A 21,081-nucleotide genomic window follows, 5' to 3' on the forward strand; every position below is an offset into this window, starting at 1 on the left:
CCAAATTATTATGGAGCTTCTAAGTGAATAAAAAGGAAAGTATTGGAACTAAAAACAACAGTACTAGAGAAAAAAGAAAACGGGTACGAGAGGAAAAAGTAAATGTAAAAATCAATTATTTTGTTCAAACCTAAGCTAAATTAGGTAACTTTTAAATGAAGCAGTAAATCCTAATTTTAGCCAATTTATTATGAAGCTTTTAAGTGAAGTACGGAATCCTAAAAACTAACCCTCATGCTACATCTAAATGAAGCAACAAGTCCTTTTCTTAACCAACTTATTAGAGAGCTTCTAAGTGACGTAACAAATCCTAAGTTGAACTAACAGACAACTTTTAAGTGAAGCCATAAGTTTTATCGTATTTTAAATGGTCAAGCTCCTTTGATGTCTGAAAATCTAATTTAAAAGAATTATTTTTTTGATCTTTTAATAAACAACAATCAAAGCTATCTGATTTTTTTTATCAATATAAATATCAATGAAAATAAAACTATTGATCAAAATATCAATATATACATCTGTATTTGTTTCCCAAAAAATATATACACTATTTAGGATCTACACAATCATATCACAACTATTCTGTCATTAGTTCAAAAGTATTAAGTAAAACAAAAACGAAGCAGAACCTAAGGAATTTTTGTCAATCTTATACTTCTCCATTGTTCTAACCTGAAATCATTTAATCATATATAATGATCTTAAAAGTCTAACAAATAATAAAATCCTACAACTAAACTCAATGTAAGACAAATGGGCAATATGCATGTTAGTAGTCAAATCATAGTAGTAACATTCATATGATCAATAATTAGTGCAGAAATAGTAAAGCTCATATGTAGTGGCAGTTGAATATGTAAATAGTAAAATAGTACGATATGGAAGCTAGTAAAACAGTACAATAATGAAACTAATAAACCAGTATGATATTGCATCAATAATATAGTCATTGTATCAGTACTATTAATTAGTATTGAAATCATATAAAATGATAAAATCGAAGCATTGCTAAAGATTGTTGGAATAAATCGATGTAGTAAAATTCTATAATGATATACACATATCATCTAGTATGTCATATTCAATATCAGTAGGGCTGCAAACGAACCGAGTCGAGCTGAGTATGTGAGTGTTCATGTTTGTGTTCATTTAATATCAGCTTGTTCAAATTTGGTTCATGTTTGTTTGAGCTTTATTTTTTGTGTTCATGTTTCATTCATTTAAATTAATGTGTTCATGTTCGGTTTATGTTCGTTCGTTTAGTGCTTATCGAGCTTTAAATAGACAAACATGAACGAGCTATAAATGAGCTCTACTTTTAGATGTTCATTAACTTAACAAACGAGCTTTATCGAGCTTCCTAACAAACGATTACATCGAGCATGTTCACAAACATATTTAACGAATTTTTTTTAACTATTAAAAAAACATGTTCATGAACATATATATGAACAAACACATTTATAATATTTATTTACTTTAAATTTTATTATTTAATAATAATTATGTCATTATATTTTAATAAATATAAAATATTTATATTATTTATATTTATTAATTCTATAATCAAATATTAATTATTTTTATCGAGCTTATTCACGAGTTCAAAATCGAACACGAACCGAGCTTTTATCGAGCTTAATGTCGAGGTTGTTCACGAACTTCAAATGATGTTGTTCGCGAACATAAATGAGTCGAACACATTAGTGTTCAAGTTTGTTTATTTAAGAATCGAGTATTTAAAATATTGTTCAAATTTATTTGTTTAGTTAATTAAATGATCACAAACGAGCTTTAATCGAACTGAACAACGAGTAGCTCGACGAACATTTGGTTCGCTTGCAGCCATAAATATCAGTACAGTGAATCAGTAGTATCAAACAGTATCGATGTTCATATTGATAACAATAAAAGTCTGTTATCATTAGTAAAATTGATGGCAGTAGCAATAAATAAATTAGTACAATACTAGGAACAATGCCTCAATAATATACATTTTAGTAGTTACACTAAACAAGTAAGAAGTATCGACTTAATCAATATTTTTTCAATATCGTATCAGTAAACCGTTGTCTCAATAAACTGAGTTGTCACTTTTTGCCCATCAGCACATTAATCATCTTCTTATAACTCTCAATCATTATCACCTGAATCCTTAGAGGATAACACCAAATCAGAGTACTTAAAGAAAAGCCTGTCGGTCCACCATCTTGTACAGATCAGTCAGTCTTCAACCAATGTCAATCTTTACTTATTTGTTCCCACACACATATTATTATCATAATGCTATAACAGTAATAGTAACAAGCTATTACTCAATCACATATCCACATTCCATTACACTACAGTAAACGCTTAATTTAGAAAATATTAAAATTTTCTAACGGCCGACAACAACAAAATCGTACTGAGCAGTAAATCACATTTTAAAAAATTAATCAAATTACTAGAGATCATGTATAACAACATTCTGAAATTTTTATTAAATTAAAATACTATTTTAATATTTTTAAATATCAAAATAAATTTTGGAATACGTAAAAATCTCAGCTTTTCAAAATCACATAGCAAAAAATCTCAAATAAATGCTCAAAACTTTCATAATCTTAATCTTTATAAAATATAAAAAATTACATTGTAAAAGTTTTACTAATACAAAATTATCTTCATTTTTCATTAATAAAAATACAAATTTTTATCAGAAAAATCTCAAATTTATCAAATTATTGAAATTAGAAATAAGATATTGATTCCTTACAGCGAGACGAACAAATCTCCCAATAGATCTGACAAATAAAAATTGCTCTACAGTCTCTAAATCTTAACTTTCTTTTTTTCTATCCTTTCTCAAATTTCTTAATTCCTTCTCTATTAGCCCAAATGAATAGGGAAAAAAGATTAAAAAGCTTATTTAATGAAATGGCTTATAATGAATTTAGATTTTAAAAATATAGTAATGATATAAATATAAAATTTTATTAGTTTTTAGTATAAAATTTATATAAATCCTTTTGAGGTTAAAAAATTATAGAAAAATATCCGAATAGCAACACATTTTATTTAAAAAATTCTAATGAAATTAGTTTAATAAAAAGATACCCGACGATCCCGAAATTTTTACTTGTTCTTACAATTATCAATTTCTTAAGGATTTGCACAAGTGACAAAAAATTATAAAAAAAATAAAGTAATTAAAGAACTATAATATCGATGTTATAGTGGTGAAGACGGTTTGTGACAATGACTCCAAAAAAAGTTTTTTGACTAGTACGGGTGATGTAGGACTAGGTATGATTTAAATGAATGTGATAAGAATTTGCACGCTTTTAAGTAAGAGCAATAAAAATTAAAACGTTAGCCACTTAAAGATAATAGAAAACAAAAGAGGGGTGCTTCCGCTTAGGGGAAATCACACGCTAATAGTTAAGATCACCAAAGCAATTAGAATTTCATCATAAGCAAATTTAGGAGATTTTCAATAACATCCCTAGATTAACAATGAGAGTTGATGCATAGAAAGTAATAACTCATTCCCTAAGTTTACTAAGATTTGACAGATAGTTTTGCACTATTCCTTGTGCTTGATTCACAACCTACAAGAGAAGAAGATTAGAGAGGAAATTGAAGAGGCGGAAAAGTTCACCCTCGTCGAGGCACGGTGGTGATTTGCCACTGCACGGTGGAAAGCTGCTCTTCAATGACTTTGGACAAGGTGAAGATGATACGCTCAAAGTACTCGGCGGAATTGTCTACTTCCGGATTAACGTCGAAGAAAGGCGGCCGGAGGATGTCGACGAAGCCTTGTTCGTTGTTGACGAAGCCGGAGTTAAGATCAGGATCGGTCATGCATCGATTTCGTAGTGTTGAAGTGTTGTAGAAGATGTCCCTTTGCTATCATTGTAGGTTTTCCTTGAGAGAAAGAAGTTTCTCTTAAGAATCCAAGTAGGGGAAGAGGTGAAAGGGTGGCTGACCAAGGTAGGGAACTTGGGGAGATTTTGGTTCAGATTTTAGAGGTAATATGGGTAGGTAAAAACGGCTAGGTTAGAGAGGGAGGTGGAGGGAAAAAGGGTTCAGATTTTGAGGGAAGATGGAGGAAGATTGGGAACTTGTTTCCCTAATTAATCTTTTAAGTTTGAAAGGGAAATTTGTGAGAGGGAGGGGCGGGTAAGAGAGAGGGAGAGGTTTGAAATCTTTCCCAAGCAAGAGACTTAACTTTAGAAGGCATTTAATGGGTGGGGACATAGGGTGGCCGGCGTGCATAGAGAGAGAGGGAGGAGCATGTGGAAATAAATCAGGCCTTTTTTATTTGGAATATTAAATTAGGAAGGAGGGATCTCATTCCAATTTAATAAAAAATCAAATAGGATTAATTTTGGAAACTTTTCTAAATTAGAACTTCTTATTTTATGTAATAAATTCAAATTCAAATGGATTTTAATTGTGAATTAATTGGTTTACCTAAAATATAAAAACCCAATTAGGCAGGGCTTTAATTGCAAGCATTAATGGGGAAATCTCAAGGGGGGCCGGCAGCTAGGGTTGGATGGGCCCCCAGTTTTTGGTGTGGGGGGATGTGGTCGGTTGGGAGATAGGGAGATTGGGGTGTTAGCCGAAGGAGAAGGGGTGGGGGCCTATGGTTGGCCGACGTTGGGGAGTTTTGCAGGTGGCCGACGATGTTGGAAGGGGTGGTTGGGCCGTTGTTGAAGGGAAGGGAGAGAGGAGGAGAAGAAAGAATAGGGAAGAAAATAACCACGAACTCGGACGCTTCCAAGGTTGGTGGGTGAACCGATTCCCTCTCCAAGGAATTTCTCTTCAAAGGCTCTCAAGCTCTCACAAGAACTCAATGTGTAGGAATTTGATTATAATTCATTCATTAACTTCAAAAGAAACATAAGGGGGCAATATATAGTCTCATACAATGAAAGGGAAAATAAAAGACGACATAGCCCCTACGGCTTACATATGACAAAACCCTTAAGTAAGGGTATTAATGAGAAATGCTACTAAAGCAAATATATAAAGTAAATAAATAAAACAAATACACTCAAAAATAAATCGGCGTGATCGTGGCCGTAGATCGTCGGCCTCGTCTCTATATACTTTTCATTATCTGATGTCCCCATCAACGGGCTATTGCAACTTCTAAGTGAAGCAATAAGACTTATTTCTTAACTAACTTATTAGGGAGCTTCTAAGTGACTTTATAAACCCTAAGGTAAACTAATAGATAACTAAGTGAAGCCATAAGTTCTATCATATTTCAAATGACCAAGCTATTTCTAAATGAAGCAGTAAGACTTGTTCTTAACTGACTCATTAGGGAGCTTCTAAGTGTAGTAACAAATCCTAAGTTGAATTAATAGGCAACTTTTGAGGGAAGGTATATGCCTTATACTAAATCAAAATCTCAAGACAACTTTTAATTTAAGTCATAAGCCCTATTCTAAACTAAAATCTATAGGCAACTTCTAATTGAAGTAAAAAATCATATTCTAAGTTAAATAAACAGGCAACTTTTAAGTGAAACCAAAGTCTATTTATAAGCAGCTTCTAATTGAAGCCATAAGGCATATCCTATTTTAAATAAATAGGCAAATTTTAAGTAAACAGTAAGCCCCTACCTCAAGATAAATAAATAATTTTTAACTGAAACAGTAAGCCCTATTTCAAACTAAGGATTCGTTTGGACAGCTTTTTTGCTGCTTCTTAAAGCAGCTTTCAAGTATAAAAAATTCAACTTTTGTACTAAAAAGCGTTTTAAGAAGCAGTAAAAAAGCCATCCCAAACGAAACTTAAATCTATAGGCCACTTCTAAGTGAAACAATAAGCTCTTTTTCAAACTAAATCTATAGTCAACTTTTAAGTGAAGCAATAAGACTTATTTTAAACTAAATCTATAAGTAATTTCTAAGTAAAGTCATAAATCCTATCCAAACCAACAACACCGAGCAACTCAGTGGAGTCGTAAGCCCCATCCTAAATAAATTAACGGGCAAGTCCTAAAGAGGAGTTGTGATGTAGGCAGGGGGGTCAAAACAAGTTGAATCTTTTATTCTTTGGGCTGATTGCTGTTTCTCAGTTTGGACCTTTGGCTGCTCACAGGTTGGACTTTGGATTCTCTGGTTGTGAGATGAAATTTTGAGATCTTCTTAGTTCTAGCTCATAAATGTTTGAGCTAATGTTTTAGCTCATTAATTGCAGGAATTATTGTACTTGAAAGCTTATAAATTGAAGCTTTATTAGATTCATTTTCCCCCATTTTACTTTGTCTCTTTGGTTTCCCCTTCTTTGGTAGTCTCTTCCTTTTCTTGTGTCTCCTTGGTTTCTTCCTTGTGAGTAAAGGTTGTGGGTTGTTGTCTTTTGGGATTTCTTCCTGGCTGCTTTCCCGTGAATCCTCTGCCCTGTTTCCTGTGTTGGCTCCTCGGGTCCCTTGTTGGCTGGGTTCCCGTGGCTGCTGGCTGGCTGTCTCGTGGCCTTCCTTCATGTTTTCTGTGCTGATTATGGGGGCTGTTTTGGTGTGTTTTCTGTACAGATTTTGGGGGGCTGTTTGTGGTGTCTTTTGGCCTTCCTCTTCTCCAATTTATGAGGGCTGTTTTGTGGGATTTTGGGCTGCTTCTTCCCTCCTATATATATGATTGTTTTGGGCTGTTTTAAAGGTTGGTTGAGAGATATGATGTGATTTTTGGAATGAAAAAACTGATGGTTTTTCTTGAAAAAGCTTGAGAACTTGTTCCACCTCTTCCTCTTCGTCTTGGACTTCTTATCTCTTCTTCTCTACGCAAGTATCTATCCCATTAGTATCTTTCTTCTCGATCCAAGAAAAGCAAGTTTAGTTGTTTAAGGTGTCTTTATTTTCTAAGTTTGTAAGCGTCTTTTATATTATATAAGTTTATTTTTTGTCGAATTTGTCTATTTTGAGAATTTCATGTAATTTCTTTTATCCTAGAAAGTGTAAGTTTTTGCTTGCAAAAATTTGGGGGTTTTCCCAAATTTTTGCTTGCATCAAGTTGTAAGCCCCATCTTAAACTAAACTACTAGGCAACTCCTAAGAGGATCCATAAGCCCCAAACTACATAAACTAACGAGCATTCTAACAAATATAAGCCCTAAACTTAAACTCCAACATACCAAAATTAATAATAAACCACTTCGGTCTACTTAGGATCCCTGAGAGGAGGCAACATATGGTTGATAATCATAATCCTTGGACGTTGCAACCAATTGTCCATTAGCATTGGTAGATTGAGATTTATGATATTACTGGGATGACGGAACTGTAGGATCTTGATTAAGTCAACCTCTACCCCTAAAAATGAGACTAAAACTTAAGATTTTGAAGCTATGCTAAAGCAACTAATCCTTAATCAAGAGCGCTCTCCCAAGAAATGGGAGGAGTATTTACTACGAGGGTTTGCGCTCATAGGAAGGATCCATACTTAAATGAACCCCGATATGAACATCGGGGGAAATTCGATTAATTAAAAAATTAATCTACCGTAAGAAAATTGGAATCCTACCCTAGAAGGTGGGTTCGTGCCTAGTGCAAATTTTCTTGAGCGAATATTCCCAGTCAACATCGCATAGTTCCTTTGTCTCTAGTTATCATGTTTTTCAATTTACTTAGTCAGCAGTGACAGCCGATTCAACCTAACCAACAAATCCTTGGCAGCAGCCATAGGTTGCTTTTTCAAATGGAATCTTATTGACTTGGGGTGGACATTTACCTAAGAGAATGGATTTAAGTTGGCCTTAGCTAATAGAAAACTTCATACCCTTATCACTTACACTTTATCATTCACCACTCGAGGATATTTTAACTATTGTCGAACTTATATGCTCTGATCATGATCTTAATTTAATGATGTCATTTTGTTGTGGAACCATCCAATATGAAGGCTCAGTCATAACCGTTTGAAAGTAGGTTGATGAGTTGATTTTATTTTTTTGGGATTTCCATTATCCTGAAATTAGTGAGTTTGCTTATTTCCACTTTCACCTTGAAAATGTACTTTAACATCTCATCACGCATTTCATACTCAACCATTTATTTGACTTACCATCAATTGAGAATCGGAATACACCACCGTTTGTGTCGTGCCTATCCATGTAGAGAGAGAGTCACAGGCTAGTGAGTAAGGCTTTGTACTCAGCTTGGTTATTTTTTGCTGTAAATTTTATGCTTGCCACTTGTATGATTAGTACACCATTTGGGCTCTTTAAGACCATGCTTGCCCCTAGGCCTGCTCGCTTGATACTCCATCCACATATAATCCATGATTATTGTTGGGCATCCAATACTTCTTACTCGTAACTTGCAACATTAAAATCTATCAGAAAGTTTGCCAGTGCATGGGCTTTGATGGCTATCTTTGGTTGTGTGTGTAATTTAGAACTCGCTTAACTCTATTGGACACTTAAATAATCTACCTGAGTGGTCCAACTTGATGTGTACAACTTTGAGTCGGTGGTAAGTGATTACCTGGATCGAGTGTACCTGGAAATAAGCTCATAACCGTTGAACAAAGATGATGAGGGCCCACGTAAGCTTCTCCATGATATGATATCTCTGTTCAACACCCCTCTTATCTTGATGACATAATTGATTGGTCATTTCATGTAGGACTAAATGCTTATGTGGATGTTTTACTTTTGAAACTATATGCCTTTTGAAAGAGCAAGAACAATTAGTCAACTTCTTTGATTTAATCGGGGATTGAAAACAATAAAGTAATGATTTAGGTCAAGCAATAGATTACACAACAAAGATTTAGAACATAAAAATAGCTAATCAAATCCAATTTTGCTTAATGTGAGGTTTTCAATAGAAATTCCTAAATTAACAATCAAAATAGTCACTATGTAAAATCCCTCACTCAACTCTTGGATGATTGGTAAAAATAGAGAAATCTTACACAATCTTTATGATGCCAAAATTTCATAATAATCATTGTTACCCTCTCCAAAGAGGAGGGGTTATAAATAGCCAATGTTACAATAAAGAAATAAAAGACAAGTGCCCATAAGGGCCACACACTACTCCCTCAAGTGACGGTAAAAATGAAAAATTGCGATAATAAGTTAAATACATATAATAAACCTAATACAAATGATAGCTCAAAAATAAAGTGGTGCGATCGTGGTCGTTGATCGTCAGCCCCTTCTCTAGTAGACTCTCCATGGTCGGATGTCCTCATCATCATTACTTCTTTCTTTCATTCTTTGTGGACAAGCACAGAATTGACCGCATCCTTGCCAACTCCCAAATATAGTAACAAGTCCTCTCGTGCTTTTGAACTCTAAAGCAAAGGTTGTGAGGAGATATTGAGATTGAGTTGTTAGAAGGAGAATTTGCACTCACCTTGATAAAAGGCAAGCACCTTTCACCCAACCTAGATATGAAGCCATTAAGGTCCGCGTTTCCCAGGGAGTTGTTGCAATTCCTTAGGAGTCCTAGGCAACAATATCTCTAGGATTGCTTTTTTACTTTGTCTGGGTTGACCTTTATGCCCTCGGGTTTAGGGTATAAGTAGGAATCCAAGAAACTTTTATGATCCTACACCAAATGTACACTTTAATAGATTGAGTCACATATTGTATCTTTGGAGAGCGACAAATGTCTCCTTCAAATCTTGAATGTGATATTTTGGTGAGTTTACACCAATAGATCATCTACGTACACTTCAACATTTCGCCTTTTTTTGTGCACCTTGGAGATGTGATCCATCATTCTTTTGATAAGTCGACACAACGTTCTTTAGCTCTAAATTGTATCATCTTGTAGCAATATAGACCTTCACCTATGATAAAGGATGTTTTCTCGCAATCATCAGGGTGCTTTTTTATCCGATGGTATATAGAAGATGCATCTGAGAAGCTCAACACCGAGAATCCAATTGCTGAGTCAACTAGTAAGCCAATTCTGGGGAGTGGGTAATCATCTTTTGGGCACTTCAAGAGTTCAAGTTAAGATTAGTGAATTCGAGGCACATCATCCCACTTGTCAGTCACCTCGTAAACCCTTACAATATTGAAAATCTAGGCAGGATACTATATCTTCTTAATGAAGCCGACGTAGAGCAGCTTTTTTACTTCCTATTTACTTGGCTTGATGAGCACAATGGATGACTTTCTTGATTTTTTTTTATTTTATAGGTCTAGCATGTCTTTTCACAATAAGTTTGTTGTGGAAGATTTCTTCATCAATGCCTGGTATAGCCATTTCTGTCCATGCAAAGACGTTGAGGTCATCTCTAAAACTAATTAGCTTCGATGAGCTCGCCCCGATTCTTTGAGTTGAATGAGATGCTTATTCTCAGCTTCCTCTCTGGCTCACCCGCACTAGTTGGGACCTCCTCCATTGCTGTTATAGTCTCTAACCCTGGTTCTTGTTTGACAGCTATAGCTCCTCTGGGGAGGTTGACACCCCTATCGCCTTTAGGTAACATGTGTTGGATTGTATGAGGTCAACTCTCACTATGTTTACTCGGCTGCCCGTTAAGAATTTGATCAACACGTGATAGGTTGAGACAACTACCTAGAATTTATTCAGGAGAGGTCTCTCAAAGATGACGTTATACATGGCTAGGGCATCTATAATTATGAAGTCCGTCATTACAATGTATATCTAGTTACTTCACCCCAGGTAATTGGGCTGGCGAATTCCATCGATGGCTCATCAACTGAGCTGACGACGAGTCACTTTAAGAGGGTGCCTCCCGCTGAACGGGCGAGTTTACAAAATTTGGGGAATCGTGTGTGAACCCCTACAATTCCCCCCTAGAGGCGACCTTCCAAGGGTTGTTTTATCAAGTTGGGTCGAATCTGGGAATCGTGTTATATTGGGAAAGTATGATGGTATAGCTTATTTCAGGAGCATCTATATGAAGACAAACATGCTTGCACGTAATAGTTGTTTCTTGTGTATGTCACTTCTTGTTTCTCTGTTACTGTTAACTGATCCATTCATGCTCATTGGGTTTGATCTCTCGGTATGGTATGATTAAATTATCAAGTAGTTAAGCTTATTAAATTATGGCTAACAATTTAGTATGCTTGATGATGAATTAATTATAATTTTAATTAAGAGCATTAAGATTGAAAATTTTATTTTGATTTTATTTTACCAATTAAGTATATGTTAATTACTTAGTGTTGATAATCCTCAGAAGTTTGTACTCGTATGCTAATAATAAATTAGTGATTGTGATGACAACTTAAATTAATTAGGGGACTAAATAAGACTTAATTTACTTGTTGAGTCCTGGAATATTCACGCATAGAGAGAAATTTATAGTTTAACGCCTTAGTTTTGTACAAAGATCAAGCACACAATCAGATAAGAGAAATTGTGCAGTATTTAAAGAAACACCAAGATTTTTACATGAAAAATCCTGAATAGGGGAAAAACCACAGTGCCTGACCCAGTTTGAATGAATCCACTAATATTTGCAGTTGATTATAAATGAGGCCCTTCCTTGGGGGAAAGGCCTTAGCTTGACGTAAAAAATATACATCATATGGAGTGCATTACATGATGGGAAAAAGGAAAAATCACTATTGATGTGTTTGTTTGATCGGAAGGACCATAGTCGGTGGACGACGGAGGTCGGAAAGACCGTAGTCGGGTACAGTGGTCTAAAGGACCGTAGTCGGCGGCCTATGGAGGTCGGAAAGGCCGTTGTATGGTGATGAATTTCGGAAAGACTGTAGTCGGTGATGGAGGTCGGAAAGACTGTAGTTGAGGACGAAGGTCGGAAGAACCATAATCGGCAGGAGACGGAGGTCGGAAGAACTGTAATGGGCGGGCAATGCAGGTCGAAAAGATCATTGTATGGCGACGAAGGTCGTAACGATCGTAATCGGCGGGAGACGGAGGTCGGAAGCACCTTAGTTAGGGACCGTAGTCGGCGAGCGATGGAGGTCGAAAAGACTGTAGTCGGTGGGCGACGGAGGTCATAAAATATGTTGTCTGGCGACGGAGGTCGAAAGGACCATAGTCAGCATGCGACGGAGGTCGGAAGGACCATTGTCGAGTGGAAGTCCGACGTTAGTCGGCAGGTGACAGAGCTCATAAAGATCATTGTCTGACGACGGAGGTTAGAAGGCACGTAGTTGGTGGACGATAGTGGAAAGAAAGATCATTATCTAACGACGGAGGTTGGAATGACCATAGTCGGTAGGCGATAATAGTTAGAAAGACTGTTATTTGGTGAAGGAGATCGAATGGACCGTAGTCGGCTGGCAACAGAGGTCGGAAGTCTGGTGATGGACGGAAGTCCGACCTCAGACAGAAGTTCAACAATGGACGGAAGTCCGGTGCTAGATAGAAGTCCGGTGGAAGTACATTGACAAGCAGAAGTCTGACATCGGGTAGAAATCCGACGACGGGCGGAAGTTCGGTGTCTGGTAGAAGTTCGATGAAAGTCCGACGATAGGTAGAAGTCCGACGACGTGTGAAAGTCCGATGTTGAGTAGAAATATGGCGACGGGCGCAAGTCCGAGTCGTGTAGAAATCTGACGATGAGCGGAAGTCCGACGTTGGGTAGAAATCAGACGATGGTCGAATATTCGACGTCGGGTAGAAGTCTAGCGATGGGCGAAGGTCCTTCGTCGGATAGAAGTCCGACGAAAGTTCGGTGACATGCATAAGTTTGGTTACGGGCGAAAGTTCGATGTCGGGTAGAAATACGGCGACGGACAGAAGTCTGAGGAAAGTTCGGCGACAGGTAGAAGTCCGGAGTCGGGTAGAAATCCCGCGACAGGAAGAAGTCCGACGATGGGCATAAGTTCAACGATGGATGGAAGTCTTGCGTCAGATAGAAATCTTGCGTCAGATAGAAGTCCGGCGATGGGCAAAAGTCCGGCGTTTGGTCGAAATCCAGTGACGGGCGGAGGTCCAGCGTCAGTCCGTGGCCAGGTAGAAATCTGATGTCAGTTTGGGGCCAGGTGAAATCCGACTTTAGTTGGTAGCCTGGCGAAAATCCTACCTTCCGTCGTGTAGAAATCCTGCGACAGTCGATGGGCGACGGAGGCCGGAAGGACCGTTGTTGGCAGGCGACGGAGGTTAGAATGACCGTTGTTGGGTGGAAGTCTAAGAATCATTGGAAATCAAGTGGAAGTTCGGCGAAAATCAGCAGTCGAGTGTAAGTCTGACTAAAGTTGGTGGTCCGGCAGAACTCTGATGTCAGTCGTTGGTCTGATAGAAGTCCGATGTCAGTTGGTGGTCGGATAGATATCCAATGTTAGTCGATGGTTCGACAGAAGTTTGGGCGTCAGTTGGTGGCCGGGCAGAAATCCTGCGTCAGTCGGTGGCCGGGAAGAAATCTAGCGTTAGTCGGTGGTTTGGCAGAAGTTCGGGCGTGAGTTGGTGGCCGGGCAAAAATTCGACGTCAGGTGGTGGTCTGGCGTAAGTCCGGGTGGTGGTCGAGGAGGAGCTAGGTGGCAAGAGCAATCTCTGATCTCTCTTATTGCTTCCTTGTTGGGGCCCCTTTCCATGAGGAATGAGGGGTCTTTTTATAAATTTCTGAGAGTTGAATGCCCAGTAATATGAGGAAGATCAAGGGTAAATTGGGAGTGGTTTGAATGGATGTTGATGTTGATTCCTTTGATCGTGGACCGTTTACTGGATATTTGAATGTCTTCATGATATCAAATTTTAGCGATCTTGGGCTCGTTGGATTCGTCTCGTCGAGCCGCTCAATTTGAATATAAGCATGTTATGTTTGGAAATCATTTGGTAATCTAAATTATGGTTTGAACCTTCCAAATGTGCTTCAAGACTTTGATTTTGATGCATTTGGGCTCGGATTGAATCGAATCGAATTTGATGTCGTTGTGTTCGTATTTCCGGGACGGCTGAAATCGGAGTTCGGATGATCCCAATTTTAATTTCGAAAGTTTCCAACTTGATTTTGCCTCAAGATTTGTGCCCGATCAAGATAATTTTTTGATGATATATCAATACTAATTACAAATTTCTGTTTCTAAAAAAAAAAATAAGTGCATCATCCAAATAAATTTTATTTTAAAAGAAAACAAAAACAAAATGAAAATAAACACGGCCTAAGGAATTCATTTTACTGTAGAAATCTCTCAGTTTTCCTTAGCTTTAAATAAATAAATGTTGATTATGACGCTGCAAATAAACAAAGCAAGCAATCATGTGATCATTACTTTCCCTGCTTCGTTGCCATCTTACGCTCGATTAAATTTTTTGTTTTTTGGAACGGGTGTATCTATCCACTGTCACCCCATAAGAGGCGCTTGGTGGCGTAGCTAATCCCTTGGTGAGCCTACTAGCAACAAGGCTCACAGGTGCAGGACCTGCAGTTATTTTCTCTCCACTCAAGCGGTCGCGTCACATCAGAGGGGAATCAAACATGGGTTGGGGGATCCCAACAATGCTCACCCACCAACCTAGCTTAAGCCCGGTGGGATATGCCCGATTAAATGATTTATTTTCAAGAAGGTCAATTAATGATCTTTTTTGCAAGTTTATTAAAAAGATTAGACGATGTTTTTTTTTTTCTCGTATAATTCATTTGTTACTATATTTATTTGGTACTACATTCTTCATGATTTTTAATAAAGAGAATTTGCTGCTTTCTTTGGATATATGTAGTTGCAGAAAGGGATTGGTGTCATGTGTCTTGGACATCCTCATGGCATAGAGATCCCTCCCCCAAGACATAAAAGGAAAGCATCCCATCCATCTGACGAGGAAAAGGTGAACAACTGTTCAATAAGTTTGGCTTGGCCGAGCACCGATAAAGTCGCAATGGATGCTAAGGTAAGGTATAAATGTCAGGCCGTATCTTTTTTGGATATTGTTTTCATATGCACATTCTGTTTTCAGATTTTAATGGAATGTTGGCAAGTTTTATAGAAACCAATGGAGCACGCAACTGTTGAAAGCATGAATCAGGCATTTGGAAAATGCAACTCATCTGCTTCTGTTTATTGTGGAAACAACAATGCTTACTCTTTCTCAGAGCCTTTACCAATGACCGATGAGTCAGTAAAGATGACTGGAAAATTTTTGCATTTGTTTGAAATGAATGGGAACTTCACAAATCCTCAGATGAATTTCACTCCAGCAGAAGAAAGGTATGAAATACTAAAGAAGATGGATGAACCATTCACATCACCAAAACACACTTTACAAGGTGAGGAAAGGTACCAAAACATAGTTTCACCTCAAATTAATGGTGCAAAATGTTCTGGTGAAGGAATATCTGCATCATTTATTGAACACCGAGATGAAGATGTAGATCTTAACCTGTTCCTTAATCCTACAAGATCAGTAAAATGCATGTCAAAAGATCCAGCAATTTCTTCCACCCATCAGGCAGTTCCATCAACTTCATTTTATGATGAAAATGCTTCTACTGCATTGAGCTGCTTAACCACCAACTCATTTCCCAAGTCTCATGCAGAAGCAAGCATTGCTGCTTCATTACTGGCGCATCCTGTTGTGGATTCCTCCATGATTTCAGATACAAATATCGATGTTGGAGGAGCTCAAGAGAAACATGGCAATATAACTCCAAGCATATCAGCTATTATTGCAGCCACAGTTGAAGCAGCTGCTGCTTGGTGGAGATTTAATGGGCTATTGCCGTCTCCTTTTCAGTCGAGCATTTCTTCAGCAACACAAACAATGATGCAGAATCTTACAAAGGCATCCAAAGATCTTGAGGGTTATAGTGACACCAAAGGAAACACAAAATTGCAATCTTGTACCACATTATTAGAACCATCATTATCTCCAAAAACAGTTCAAGAACTGAGAGTTGAAAGGACTGAAAAACTTCCCAACCAATATGTGCTCTCGTCAATAGTTAAAGGAATTAATGAAGTTAATCAGGTTCCAAGAAAAAAAAAGGATGATCTTTCGTCATGTGATTCGAACACATCTCCATTTACTGAAGCAGTTAACATCAGACAGCTTAGGAATGCTGGAAGATTAAACAAGCCATACAATGCGCGTCCTAAACAGGTTGTCAGCTATCAATCAAACTAACAATTTGATACAGGATCCGGTTATTAATACTCATCTGTTGAACAATTTAATTAATTATCTCAATTTTTGTTAGGGTCCACTTGCCTTTGAAGCTCTATTCTCTCAAAAGGTGCTGCCCCAGAGCTTTGGAGCTCCGCACATGGATTATGATAAATCGGACTTGAATCTGAAGAAAGAAGCAGCTCTTGGATTGCAGATTGACCTTAACAGAAAAATATTCACTGAAAATGATTGTAACTCTGCCGAGGAGGAAGAAGCTTCAAGCTTAATCTTGAGACCAGAGGAACGAATGGAGTAAACATTGATCTACCAGCAGAGTTTGTCTTGAACAAGTTATAGCCATCCAGTGAAGAGGTTGCTACAGCAAAATATTCTCCTTTTTACAGGATCAGAAGTTGCCTGATGGAACAGCATACTCATGACATATTCCACGAATTTAGTCTCAAAACTTAATAAATCATGGAATTCTCCATGCTTAAAAACTACATATATTTATTCCTTCGCTGTAATTTGAAAGTTGTTGATTTCGCTTTAGAAAGAAAAATAAACATACTACAAAAACTGTTTGAAGCCTGAAGGGCTATATCGGCTGCATGCTTTTATAATTTCCAAATTTACAGTATCATTGCAAGTAGATTACAGATGTTAAAAACCAAAAAGAATTTACTGACAAAAAAATTGAAGAATACACGACGCGTCATCAAAACAACAAAGAAACCGGCATCAGAATGGAGGATGTCGGACTCAGAAGAAACCGAATAGGACAGAAAACCCGAGAATGATGAGCCAAACAATGTGGATGAGAAAGAAGGCTTGGCCGGATACGAGGCCGTTTCCGCCATTGCCGACCTCGCAAGGACCGTTCTTGGCCACTCGCACCCCTGCACAAGCCGCATCCGGGCAGCCGCACCAGTACGTCACGCCGTTCTCGCCGCAGACGGGGTCGGATCGGAAGCATTTCACGGGGCAGAACTTGTCGCCGTCGTGTGGGACCACGCATGGGCTGTCGTTTCCATGTCCGGTTGAATCTAGCATCTCTGATCCAGCGGAGGAGAGATAAAGGAATACAGTGAGGAGGAAGAGGAAGAAGAGAGGAGAGAGAGATGCGGCCGGCGACATGGAACAGAAGGATCGTAGCGGCTTTGACTCTGCGGAGAGGTGATCGGAAGACTGACCAACTATTTAAGGACCGCCTTATTTTTGTTTAGAGAAAAGATAATTTAATTTAATTTAAGTTGAAAATCGTTCCAATGACGCGGTGGTTTTTTTGACCTTTTCAATCTCTAAAACCAGAACTTTTATTCGGTCCGGTGAAGGTACCCTCCTCTATGTTCGGCCACCAATGTTTTAGTGCCACGTAGCATGAAGAAAAGTCGTCGACCCGATCTGTTGTTTTTTGGGTTCTTGCACGTGCGTTTTTTTAAATCCTTGACGAGCCGAACAACATCTCATCACCTTTTGGATATATTTCAAATACCTAGCAATACCAAGCAAATACCGAGTTGCACATAGTTTTTTCTAGCAATACCGAGCAAATACCAAGTTGTACCGACTTGTAGAAAAACTCGGTATTTGCATGGTTTTGGTCTTCACAGAGCGGTATTTCTCGTTTTTGCAAAGCAATACCGAGCAAATACCAAGCAAAACCGAGAAAATCGCGAACATAGCATTCCCGGGTTTCGGTACGGGTCAAGTCGTCGGGCCGCGCTGTAAAGAGTAAGAGCACGTGGCGACATGTTATTGGCGATCGAACGTAGCTCTATTTCCGGTCAGATGACGTAATAATTGTTCCTAAAACCAGTTGTCGTACTTGGTATCTTTATGCTGTTTAATTTTAATATAGGCATAATTATAGGAAGGGAAATTTGAGTTTACTAGGAAAATTGTTATCAAAATAAAAAAATAAATCTTATAAAAATGTTTTTTTATTTATTTACATGAATTAAAAAACTATCAATATAATTATAATAACATATTACAGTTTGTGGACAAATGGCACAATATACATAATATTATAATTATTCAATGGATTGATTTTCATAGAAATGTTATTTGAGGTTTAAATTAAATTTTGATGCTTTAGCATAATAGTTTTGGAGAAATGAGAATTTAAAAAAATAATTTGAATCGGCTAAAGGAGAATTTATAAATAAACATGACAAAAAATATTTCTATAAAATATATATATTAATAAACTGTGAATCAAATTGAAATTTTCTCTAGCCTGTTGAGGTTGAAGTTTCATAAATTAATGAATAATTATAATGTATTTTTTAACCTCAATAAAATCTTTATATTTGATACTTTATCCCAGAGCAGTATATATTATTAAAAATTAGATGTCTTGATGATTATCTTTATTTATTATATTTTGATTGGAAGTTAAATAAATTTTTATATATAGAAAAGACTAAATACTCAGTAAATAGTCAACAAATGAGCAAATACTCAGCCCATACATATTGAATACTTACAAAATATATGAGTATACTCAGCAAATACCAATAAGGCAATAAATACTCACAAATAAATATTTGTTGAGTATTTACAAATACTCCATAAATACAGAGCGAATTAGGACGATTCTCCCATCCGGACTTCACACGTAATAATTTCTCCATAAAATGAATATTTGTCCAAATATGTCCATGCATAGAGATAAATAATTAAATTTTTGTCTTGATTTTTGTTTTTTAGACTAAAATTTTATAATTTTTTTCTTGATTTATATTTCATTCATATAGGTGAAATCCTTTGAAAAAAAAAAAAAAGATTAGAAGGTTGTTGTAAATAAAATTTCTTTAAAAATAAGTTATATAAATTATAGATTATTTGAGAAAAGAGTAAATAGTGAGATGTATAAAAAATATCTAATCAATTAAATTTGCATTTCATTTGTTTAATTCAATGAAGATAAAACTCAACATCACTGAGATTTACCCTATAAGGAATGCGACTCCAAATAGAGCTTATTTTAAATATTTAAAATAAAAAAATTAATATAACCTTATTTTCTTCAATTAAAAATGTATCTACTTCATTTGCTACAATAATAAATAGATTAACAATTGCATCAAATTAGACGGTAAAAATCATGAAAATTGTTTACAAAAGCAACTCATATTACAAAGCGGTTAAAAACCTACAATTAAAAATATATATTTATTTTATATTATCTCTTATGAGAAAAGTATTAATACTTTATTTTATATTATCTCTTATGAAAAATTATTCATTTTTTTATAACTATATTATTAATTCATATAAAATTAAGAGTTATGGAATTGTATTAGCTAAATAATAAATATTTAAAATTAAATAATTAATAACAATAATTTTGAGATAGAGTGATAATTCTATCTCATTTATTTATTTTATATCAAGAGGTATATCCAAAAGTAAGGCTTAAGAATATTTTTAAAATTATTTTAATAGTTAGGTATTGAATAAACAAATGTCAAATTTGACAAGTTAGAAATTTTTGTTGGCATTATCGCTGATTGGCTTTCCAGTGTAAACGATTCATATTTCTACGATCATCCACTGAAGATGAAATATTGAAGAAATAGGGAAGAAGACATCAATAATCTCACATATGGTGATGGTGTCAATGCATAACCTTTTTATTTATTTATTTTTTTTACTTTAGTTCTTTTAATAGTTATAGAACATATATGAACATCTTCAAACTTAATTATGCTTTTACAACTGTCAAAATATTCATGGCTAATGTCTCCTTGAATTTCAGCAGACGTTAGAAAAAGTGTATTAGGTTCCTTTCGAGAAAGAGGAAACCTAAATAAAACAAAAATTACCACTTGTTTAGTCTTCTCAATGGGAATTTACCTCAGCCCATAAGTCATAGTCTCGATTCCTATGTGGAGATCAAAAATAGAGAAAAATATTTTTTTTGTGAGTTGTTAGAGACTTTCTATAAATGAAATCAGTAGTAGAAATAATGAAATTTTTTTTTTTTTGCTAAAATCTTGATTACTTGCTAACCTCTTTAAGGGTGAAAAATGAAACGAACAAGAGGAGCAACTGTTAATAATTTCTGAGAGACATCATATCAAAAAATAGAAGAAATGGATAAAAAAGAATAGGAGAAAGAGGAGAGACATGTCAGTTGCATAATCTGACATTAGGAAAAGATCTAAACTTGTATGCTAAATAATAATCCAGCATTAGGAAAGGATTGAAGCAACAACGATAATGTTGTGCTGAGAGTCTATGGGAGGAGATATGAGACGGTGGAGTGAGGGCTAGGTAATTGCAACGTGAAGGTCGATATAAAACAATTGTCGGGAGTGAGCTGCTTGTTTCGTCTCTCATGAGGGGCTTTGTAAGAGAGAGGGAGTTTACAATAATTTTGAGTGCACGAATTATATCAATACGAGATAATAAGAAGGGTGCACATAAGAATCCCAAAGATTGAGATGGAATGCTTGGACAAGATTTTGTCATTTTTATTTTTATGGCTGAGATTTAATATAGGAAGAGTAGGGAATATGAATAGCGGAATATAAATGGGTATTAATCAATATGAAAGAATACTAAGAAATATTAGAGAATTTAAATGATTTCTTCATTTATTTAGGGGATACGAAGCGAGGAATACAAAGGGGTATTCAATTGAATGAAGACTAAGAATCGTTAAAGAATTTAAATGATTTATTCATTTATTTGATTAAATAAAAAATTTGTTCATATGAAAAATAATAATATTAGAGAATTTAAATGATTTCTTCATTTATTTAGGGGATATGAAGCGAGGAATACAAAGGGGTATTCAATTGAATGAAGACTAAGAGTCGTTAAAGAATTTAAATGATTTATTCATTTATTTGATTAAATAAAAAATTTGTTCATATGAAAAATAATAAATATTAATTATTTTTAAAATTATCAATTAATCATGATAAGATAATAAAATCAAAGGCTATGATTCTATTTGAATAATAAAAGTGAAAGGCTAAAATTTTGTTTGGGAGTAAAACTCAAATAGCTTTTATAATAGTATTATAGATGTAAAGATTCTTTAATAAAATAATTAATTAAAA

At 35.9% G+C, this 21,081-nt stretch overlaps 2 protein-coding genes across 4 annotated transcripts in view; one reads left to right on the forward strand and one right to left on the reverse strand.

Moving 5' to 3' along the window:
• LOC110110597 (protein CCA1) overlaps positions 1–16,606 on the forward strand; it is a 37,853-nt gene extending 21,247 nt beyond the window's left edge. For 2 of the 3 annotated variants that reach the window (XM_020842163.2, XM_020842162.2), the window contains exons 5-7: positions 14,621–14,788; positions 14,885–15,997; positions 16,095–16,606. In XM_020842163.2, the coding sequence (XP_020697822.1) occupies positions 14,621–14,788; positions 14,885–15,997; positions 16,095–16,319 (1,506 nt within the window). In that variant the 3' untranslated portion in view covers positions 16,320–16,606. The remainder of the gene's footprint in view (positions 1–14,620; positions 14,789–14,884; positions 15,998–16,094) is intronic. The other variant, XM_028701167.1, reaches the window with a different exon arrangement.
• LOC110110598 lies at positions 16,584–17,231 on the reverse strand. Its single transcript, XM_020842164.2, has one exon. The coding sequence runs from the start codon at positions 17,138–17,140 to the stop codon at positions 16,766–16,768; it is 375 nt and encodes a 124-aa protein (XP_020697823.1). The 5' UTR covers positions 17,141–17,231; the 3' UTR covers positions 16,584–16,765.
• Positions 17,232–21,081: the final 3,850 nt, after the last annotated feature.

This window comes from Dendrobium catenatum, unplaced genomic scaffold, assembly GCF_001605985.2.
Source record: "Dendrobium catenatum unplaced genomic scaffold, ASM160598v2 fragScaff_scaffold_1639, whole genome shotgun sequence".
In the NCBI taxonomy this organism is placed as follows: domain Eukaryota; kingdom Viridiplantae; phylum Streptophyta; class Magnoliopsida; order Asparagales; family Orchidaceae; genus Dendrobium; species Dendrobium catenatum.

Coding starts and splice junctions, on each gene's coding strand:
- LOC110110598 (XM_020842164.2), bottom strand. CDS start 17,140: ATGTCGCCGGCCGCATCTCTCTCTCCTCTCTTCTTCCTCTTCCTCCTC.